Source organism: Ipomoea nil, unplaced genomic scaffold (genome assembly GCF_001879475.1).
Source record: "Ipomoea nil cultivar Tokyo-kokei standard unplaced genomic scaffold, Asagao_1.1 scaffold1074, whole genome shotgun sequence".
In the NCBI taxonomy this organism is placed as follows: domain Eukaryota; kingdom Viridiplantae; phylum Streptophyta; class Magnoliopsida; order Solanales; family Convolvulaceae; genus Ipomoea; species Ipomoea nil.
Genome location: NW_017617502.1, coordinates 2,945,928 through 2,955,599, shown reverse-complemented (window position 1 = coordinate 2,955,599; position 9,672 = coordinate 2,945,928). Strand labels below are relative to the sequence as shown.

Here is a 9,672-nt window from a genome sequence, read left to right as displayed (position 1 = left end):
ATCCCAGCAACTTCTTACCGCGTCTCCCAAAACGACCCCAAAACGACGTCGTTTTGGGAGGCGCGCGGCGCATAGTGCTATGTGCGCCATGGTGTAGGGTATAACTAGACCTGGCAATTCATGTATACGGGTCCGTTAACGGGTTAACACGATAACGACACGAACACGATAAGGCTAAACACGGACACGACACGTTATGGTTAACGGGTTCAAATTTTTAACACGAACACGAACACGATTTGTTAACGGGTTAAATGGGTTGATACGATAGACACGTTTTGTTAACAGGTTTCAAGTCGTGTCGACACGATATGACACGAAACTCGTTTAAACCCACTATTTCTATTAATATATTTAAAAAACTAAAATTTAAAGTTAAGTTCTATAAAAATAAATAAATAAATAAAACCTATCGTTCAATTCATCAAACAAACTAAAAAATATTCAATTCATAACATTCATAAAATGATAAAATAACATCCAAAAATCATAATTAAAGGAGTCCATACAAGTTTTTAGAATAAAATTGAACACAATAAAAATTCAAATTTCAAATTGTTGAACATCAATTAATTGTTGTAGGATTTTGGCCTAATGTAGTAAATTCATTCTGAGTCATATTTAAAATATTTGTTGTAATCTCAATAATATCAATGATTTTTACCGAAATGACAATGATTCTTAGCGGGTTATAAACAGGTTTGGTAAACGGGTTCGTGTTAACGGGTTAACACGATAATATTAACGGGTTAAACGGGTTCTTAATAGGTTTAACGGGTTGACCCGTTAAAACACGAAACATAACGGGTCCTTAACGGGTCAACCCGTTAACGACCCGGGACACGTTAAAGCTAAACACTAACCCGTTATTTTCGTGTCCAGTTTCGTGTCGTGTTAACGGGTCGTGTTCATAATTGTCAGGTCTAGGTATAACGATTGAATTTAGTCGTTTGATATATGAAAACTGAAGATTTGATTAAGAAGAAAACTAAATTATGTCAAAGATTTTGAACCATTTTGCTATAATCATGCTCAATTAATTAGGAGAGAGAATTAAAAATTGGTAATCAAAGAAATTTAGGGGAAAGTTGTAAAATTAATAGAGGAAGGAAGAATCTTCTTCCAAAAAGGGTTGAACCCCAACCCTAAGAGCTCCACATTCCGATCCGACAGAGCATTTTGGAGGATGTAAATCATGGTAATTCAACTGAACATGAACCACAGAGGCTAAACCGTGCTCACTACACACAAGGAACCCCCCTCACTTTGAGAGGTTGCTCCAACACTGTCGCTGGTGAGACTCAATCTTTGGTCATTCTTCCAAAGTTTCATCTTGACCAGTTGAGCTGCCCATACGGGTAAGGAAGGAAGAATCTTACCTTCTTCAATGATAGTGCGTGATTTAGGAGAAAAAACTGATGAATTTTAGGCAAGATAGAACAAGACGTACGTGAAGGAATATGGACTTACTTGCAGCTTTTTCTTCATTAAAAAAAAAATGATAAGTAATTTGGTCAAGAATAGATATTGAGCCCTCTAAATTTGAGGCTCTGTGCGCTCCAAGGACACAACGGTAGTATCTTGGTGATGAGGAAGACAACTTCAGATGAAACGGCGACGGATCAAGCCCACCGCCACACCTGCTATATATACACAGACCCCATAGGACGCAAAAGGGGCGGCTGAATTAACCCGGCCATGCATAAGAGCTCCATCAATCCTGCTGCTCTTCTTGGCTAGCAAATGTGCGTGTCGTACTGGGGAACCTTTCGTCGCGTTCAAAGTACTATTTACCCTTTCATACATTCTACTTTTCTTTGGATTATTTAAGATTTTAGTTATTTATATTAAAATTTTGAGAAAATTTCAATTTTAATCCACTGACTATATATTGGAGTTGTGTTAATTGCAATACTTGATTTTTAAAAATGTTAATTTAGTACATTGATTATGCAATTTCTATCAATTTTGATCACGCTGGCCAAATTGTCGGTTAAATCTCACCGAAAAAATTTAATAGGTCAAATAATGAGGATATTTTAGTCATTTTATTCATTTTCTTTCTTCTCCGATGATCTTTTTCCCATTTTCGGGACGAACAACCTGGTACTACCTCTCTGCGGGCCTCACGCAACTTCCCGCTCTCTACTAAAAATACTAGAGAAAATGACACTTTCCCCCTGAAAGTGGCAGCCCCCCCCCCCCCCCCCCCCCCCCCCCGGATATATTATATAGACATTTCTACCATTAAAATAAATATTTTAAACAAATTATTGCTTATATGTAAGGATGACCACGGTTCGGTTCGAATGAATCGGACAATATAGCAATCGAATCGAAAGTTTCTGTTTATGATTCAGAATCAGAACCCAATATTTGGATTTCAGTTTATTAAAATCATGAATTGAAAAAATTGGATCCTGAAGTGTGAACCGGCGATTCGAATCAGAACAACTGCTAGCATTAGCTTAAAATTAGAATTTACAATATTTGCAAATAGTGTATGTTTTTTTTTGCATTTATTCTAATTCTCACATATAAGTATATATGAGTATATGACCGCGATTTGATTTTGATTTTGATTTTGAACTGTCGGTTAATGGTTTCGGATTCAATTTGAATTGTTGGTTCAAACTTTCTTTTAAAATTTTATTTTTATTTTTAAAATAGTCTAAATTCAACAATTAATGTATTTTATTTTTTCCGTTTGGAACATGAACCGGTCGTTTCGGATCGCAATTTTAATAAATTCTAAATATCAGGGATTCCGGTTCTAAATTGTAATCGGAACCTTTCGATTTTAACATATCGAAAAAGTGTCACTTAAATAATTAATGAGAAAAAAGTGCTATAAGTATACAATTTATGAGAAAAAAAAAAGTGTTATTTCCCCAAAATACTATTTAGACATTTTGGATTTGTTCATATAATCATAAATTAAAAAAAAAAGTTTAAAATTGTGATTGGCAATGATGGGAAATGTTGGTGGGCTAATGGAAGTAGGATAAGCGTGGTGAATTGGAAGAGTTCCTCCTGTATGTGCTAATGCAACCTGGAGAGTCTAGAGGCTCTACAATTAACTGCTTTTCTAGTTTTCTTCTCTTCTCTGACGTTCAAGTCCCGGCACCCGCTTTAACCCCTTCCTTTCCGTTCTTTCCGCCTATAACTTCCTCTTTCTCCCCTTCCCCACTCGAAAATTCCACTAATTTTCCATTTTTTTTTATATGAGTGATTTCAGTTGGGTCTCTCAAAGTGATTCCATCGTTCGACAGACAAGGTCAAATGCGAGTACATTCGTGTTTATATTGTCGGACTAATTCTAAGTCTACAGACTCAGCCCCTAAAACTACTGCGAAGGTAAATTACGAATCATACAATCATCTCTGATCATATCTTAATCTTTCACAGAAGAAATCCAATTCACCTTTGATAATAATTTTAAAGTCAGGCTCCGAACTAACTACATTAAGATCACTCGAAACAATTTTCCATTATTTTGAAAACATAAAAAAATAAAAACATTCACAGAAAAGGTCAAAGCGCACAGCTTTACATTTTCGGCTATATAACTTCCTTTACTCGCTCTTCTTCTCTCCCCCTCTTCTTCCCCACTTCTCTTTTTCCCTTTGCTTTTCTTGCACTTACAGAAACCATCTTCTTCTTCTTCTTTTCTTCTTCTCCTTCCTTTTTCTCCTCCTTTCTGATCTCATTCTTGCCTTTAATTCTTTTCTGGGTATGGAGAAAGATTATTTCTTGAACGGTGCAACTCCCCCGCCACCATTCCCGTTCTCAGTGCCCAGCTGGAGCTCTTCGGATTGCATTATGAACCCGAATTGGGACGATTCTCTTGATCACTACACCCAATTCGAGTCTGCCCTGAGCTCCATGGAGTCCTCCCCTGCCGCCTCCGCCGTGTCCGAGGGCTTAGCATTACGTGAACTCATCGGAAAACTCGGCAACATTTGCAGCTCTCCCCCGTCCTTCATCGCCGCCGGCGCCGTGGCCGGCTCATATTCTGGGAACAGTGACGCTAACATTAACATTCACAGTGCTAACACTTCGTGCTACAGCACGCCTCTGAGCTCTCCTCCCAAGCTCCGGTTGCCCAGTTTGGGGAACCACCACCCGCCTCCTCTGCCGGCGCTCTCCGCTGATCCCGGCTTCGCCGAGAGAGCCGCCAAGTTTTCTTGCTTCGGGAGCCGTAGCTTCAACGGCAGAACGAGCCAATTGGGGTCTGAAACGCCGTATAGATCTGGTGCTCCATTAATGGGTAATGCCAGGTTGCCTAGGGTTTCGAGTAGCCCTGCTCTTAAGCAAGGTGGATCCCCGGTGCAAAACAGGAATTCCGGTCTATCCCGTCCGGAATTGAAGCCGGAAAACCCATTTCCTCCGGTTCCGGGCTCTGATCACAAGCTGGGTAGCTCCAATGGAGGAGCTCCCGCCAATTCTAACGAGGCATCCTCTGTTTCGGAGCAAGTGCCCAGTACCGGGTCGAAAAGCCCTAATGATTTGACTTCCAGGAAGAGGAAAGCTCCTTCAAGAGGGAAAGCTAAGGAAGATAAGGTATCAATCAACTCAATTCGATCAATTTGGTTTTTAATTCCAGATATGAACTGAAAATGTGATTAATTTAAAGAAAAACTCTCTTCATTTCAGGGTATTGAAGCAGATAATAATAATAATCCAAGCCTGAAACGATCCAAGGCAACTGAAGGAAATGGGAGCGAAAATGGTGGTAATAAAACCACAGGAGATGATAGTGAAAAGCAATCCCAGAAGCCTCCGGAGCCACCAAAGGATTATATTCATGTTAGAGCAAGAAGGGGCCAAGCTACTGATAGCCATAGTCTTGCAGAAAGAGTGAGTTACCTAATTAAAAGAGCCACCTTTGAGCCCGTATCATATTCAAACTAATTCTCGTATAAGCCTATACATACAATATTCAGACTAATTCCCGTTTACATTAGCCCGGCCTAATTGCACTGGACCGACCCAATTAAGAGGCAAAGTGCCGATCATATTAGTTTTTCCGGGTTTTATTGTTATTTCAATAGTGATTGTGAAAAATGACAGGCTGTTTTGCAATTTGGATTAGGTAAGAAGAGAGAAAATTAGTGAAAGAATGAAGCTTCTACAAGATCTTGTCCCAGGCTGTAATAAGGTGAGCAGGAATTGTTTGACTATTATTATTAGTTTTGGTCAGAGAAATCTTGCTCTCATTATTAGTCTATTCAGTTCTCTGACAATTTAAGGCTAATTTTCATCCAGGTAACTGGGAAAGCACTCATGCTGGATGAAATTATAAACTATGTTCAATCCCTGCAAAGACAAGTTGAGGTAAATTAGTGCTCTGTATTAGTTAAAAACAGAATCTTGATATATCTTGGTTTATAGGAGCTAATAAACTATCTATCTTGCGTTATTTCTTGTAGTTCTTATCTATGAAGTTAGCATCTGTAAACCCAAGACTCGATTTTAACATTGACAATCATCTCATGCCACCCAAGGATGTGAGTATTAATCCTACTAGTGTTATGTTACGCCTCTCGTGTAATGGCCATTTTTGGCTATTTGCAACAGAAAACGCTAACCCGGGACCGACCATGTTTGTTCAGATATGTCAACCCAATGGTTCAATGTGCCCATTGGATTCCTCGCTACCAACTTTCCATGTTATGCATCAGCACCTGCAAATTCCTCAACAACAACATACCAATGGGGGAGTGAGCCGATGCCAAGTGGACCCCCTAGGAATGCAGTTACCTTCCCTAGACGGATTCGGTGAAACCCTTAGTCAGGTAATTTAACTGCCCACCAACTCTACAAACCACAATTCATGTCATCCCAGTTTAAAAGTGGCAAGTAAATATGGTGTTTCTTGGAGATTTATGGTGAACTTTATTTCATTCCAGTTCCCTCTATGTGATGATGACCTTCAAAGTGTTGTCCAAATGGGACTCAACCAAAACCCCAGAAAAGATATGGCTTTGCACCCACAAAACTACCCTGGTAATTTTAGGATTTGGCAGTGAAATTAAATATTTTTACCAAGTGGGTAGTTTTGATTACTTATGATGATGATAATTGTTTAATGCAGCAGTGAGTAGCCCTCACATGAAAATGGAGCTGTAATCACCTTTGGTTTATTCTTGACTGGAAGCCCGGAGAAGAGATTACTGTATATAGGAAGAGAATTGCTAAATGCTAATCCCCTATTTAGGTCTAATCTGAGATGATATGATTAGTTTCCCTTTTTTATTCTTATAATTGTAATTGATTTTGGCACCTAATAATTTTTCTTTGGGTGTAGTATTTTTACTATTTAGTATATCATTTTAGAAAGCAAAGTGTAATTTGGTGGCAAGGCCATTAAAGGGTCCATTTGTAATATATTTTATATATTATATAAAAGATATAGTATTATGATTCCTTTGTAAAGCAATTGGTAAAGGTGTAGTGGATTATTATTAGGATAAGCAATGACTAATTAGTTATCAACCATCTGATATGAATTGACATGATATAATGCAATCTTTTTTATAGATTTGCTTACCATTGATGTCAAATTATAATACAGTGATAAACCCCATTTTCCTTGTGGTTATGATTATTAGTTAGGTTTTGTTGCCACCAGCTGTATGCTTTGCTCTATCAAAAAGTCTTAATCTGAATCATTAATGGCTACTTGCTTCTTCTGCAGTCAACCATGATTTTTGCCACATTTTAAGGCCTCCTGTAATTTTCAGAGATTAGCTAGAAGGACAAGTTTCTGTTACCCTCCCCTTTCCTTTCAGTTTTCACTCTACACAAAACAAATCAATCAATTAACAAATAAACACCGCTCACGTAACCAGTTTGGTTAGCGTGGGTGACTGTGCACTTGTCGGAAGTTCAAAACTGTTGGGTGGAGGCCGATAAAGGCCAAGTCTAACACTCAATGATTGAGGGATTGTTGGGCGAAGGCGGATAAAGGGCCAAGTCCAGCCCCACGGGTCTCAAAATTGTGTGACAGTATAAAGAAATAAAGTTGAGCTTTCGTTACTAGCTAGTTGTAGCTTTTGGCGTAAGTTGTAAGCATTTGATCCTAACAAGTGATATCAAATCCAGGTCGAGGGGAATTGTTGGGTGGAGGCCGGTAAAGGCCAAGTCCAGCACCCAACGTCTCGAAAATTTGTGGCGCTATAAGGACATAAAGTTGCGTCTTCGCTACTAGTTATAGATTTTGGCATAAGTGGTAAGCGTTGCTATAAGAAAATAAAGTTACATCTTCGTTACTAGCTATAGCTTTTGGCGTAAGTGACAACTGGTAAGCGCTTGATCCTAACAAGAACCGGTACAAATAGAGACTCTACCTCGTGGTCTAACAAATAAAAACACAAAAAACCAAAAACACTTGTAATTTGCTTCTCACTCCCACAAGAAACTTGGTTGTCAAATTTAATTTCTTATCATTTTGTTCAGAAGAAATATTATGAAGACAGAAAATGTTGTGTAATACAGATGCACTTATAAAAGAAAAGATTTGATTAATCATTTGATGAGGAGTGGTTAGTAAAAATGAAGGTTTTGGGATTTAACAACAATATTGTTGCCTTGCAGCCTTGTCATATGCTTATTTTATTACAACTTCTATTATTGGCCCTCTGATCACCCTTATTTAATTATAATAATGGGAAAGATTCCTTGAAACTGGTCCTTTTGTGCAAAAGAGTTAAACAAAATTATTTTTTTATTTAAAGATTACTTAATATATTTTGGGTGACAGACAAGAAAAAAAAAAATGAAGGAGAGTAGTCATGTTAAGTAATGCGTATGACTCGTCATTTCTTTACTAAATTCTTTATCTTTTAATAATTTGCTTTGTCCCCTATGTTTTTCTTAAAGCAAAAAGTATTATTATTATTATTATTATTATTTTTTTTTTTTTTTTACAAAAGAGTTAATACTAAATTTAGTTTTTTTTTTTTTTACTATCACTTATTTTTAATTTTAGCCATTAACTTTTAAAACTACCAAATTTAGTCATTGAGTATTGAATCTTTTCAAATTGTAATCTGCCGTTATCTTTTTCCTATGTGAATTGTTTACATTGAGTGTAAAATTGGAAAGTCATGACCATTGCCCTATTTTGTTCTACTAGTCTTAAGTTCACCCTCAATTTTAACGGTTCACACAAAAAAATCATACAGTTGATTGCAATTGGAAACGATTCAATACTAAATGACTAGATTTCGTAGTTTTAAAAATTAATGACTAAAATTGAAAATAAGTGATGATCGAAAGACTAAGTTCAGAATTAACTCTTTATATAATGGTAACGGATTTTACAAGATTTTTTAACTTTTATTTAAAAAAAAAAAAAAAAAAATCTAAGACAGATGAATTTAGATTTGTTTGAGACTTGGGTAGAAATGGAATTTAGATGGAGCTCTCAAATAGTCAAATATGAGCTAATTAACCCTTCTCGAAGTTATATGAAAAAAAATAGTGGCAAAAAAAAAAAAAAAAGTGAGAAAGAGGCAAATTATTGTGTGTATCACAGTTCAAAATGACGTCGTTGAAGTTTATAAGTTAGAATAATATACATTATGAATTAGAATAATGTATTTTATGTGTTAGAATAATGTACATTATGTGTTAGAATAATGAAACTTCTAGGGTAAGATAATGTACTTTATGAGTTAAAATTATAAAAATATATGTTGCAGTGAGTAGCGTAAAAAAATAATAAATTACGCAAAACGACATCGTTTTTAGACCGTGGTCCACGCAACTGTGTGGACCACGCGGACCAAGGTTCACGCAATAACTATTGTGGGAAAGAGGGGCCAATTTGATAGCAATATCATAATATAAGGGCTATTTTTAAAAATTGACCTTTTAATAATAATCAAAGCATATAATTGCAATCCTATTAGTTGATGAAGATTTGGAGGCAGGATGTTTTGTCCGTGAATAAAATGAACAAAGCCGTAATTTTCATTGGATAAAAAGACAAAACCCTGTTTGATTAACGTTGATCCTTTGTTAATTTAAACCACCAATATTTTGTCTTATATGCAATTACCAATTTACCCAGATTACCAAAAGGAAATACTCTAAACAGGATGGGCTTATCATCAATATTAATTTAAGGTATAAACTGACAGCTAAACGTTATCTTATTTATGATTTCCACTTTTGTTTGAATATGAATATGAATACAATCATTATTGTTGCGTGGACTATACTTTTATATAATGTACATTATATTCAAAGAAAGTATATTATTTAAGTACTGAAAGTATATTATTTTACATAATGTATATTCAGTATATTAATAATGTACTTTTAATATTTTAAAAATGTACTTTTTGTTATGATCCACATAATAATATGTGCACCATGGTCCACACAATAATTTGCCATATGAATATGATGGGATAATTTTATTTTAGATTTGGGTTAATCTCTAGATCAATGTGCATAACATGGATGAGATTAAGTCCAATTTTCTGGTAGTTGTATGAGTAACGAAAATTATATTATACTATGAGTTATGTTACACTCCTTTGCTAAAATAAAAAAATAAAATAAAATAAAAAAAAATCATTACAATTTTCGTTATTTGGTTTGTTATTATTTTATTGAAATTGTAATATATGATTATTACGTAACTTTTTAATTAACTCC

General features: G+C 35.8%; 1 protein-coding gene across 3 annotated transcripts; it reads left to right on the top strand.

The window, feature by feature from the left end:
* Positions 1–3,591: 3,591 nt before the first annotated feature.
* On the top strand, positions 3,592–6,438 carry LOC109182920 (transcription factor bHLH62-like). 3 transcript variants are annotated; one of them, XM_019333175.1, is made up of 9 exons: positions 3,592–4,407; positions 4,441–4,563; positions 4,657–4,860; positions 5,096–5,161; positions 5,269–5,337; positions 5,433–5,510; positions 5,616–5,798; positions 5,913–6,009; positions 6,108–6,438. In XM_019333175.1, the coding sequence occupies exons 1-9, from the start codon at positions 3,736–3,738 to the stop codon at positions 6,116–6,118; spliced, it is 1,503 nt and encodes a 500-aa protein (XP_019188720.1). In that variant the 5' UTR covers positions 3,592–3,735; the 3' UTR covers positions 6,119–6,438. The 3 variants fall into 3 exon arrangements, with proteins under 3 accessions (XP_019188720.1, XP_019188718.1, XP_019188719.1); XM_019333173.1 differs by having other exon boundaries at positions 6,098–6,438; XM_019333174.1 differs by having other exon boundaries at positions 3,593–4,407; positions 6,101–6,438.
* The last annotated feature ends 3,234 nt before the right edge of the window (positions 6,439–9,672 follow it).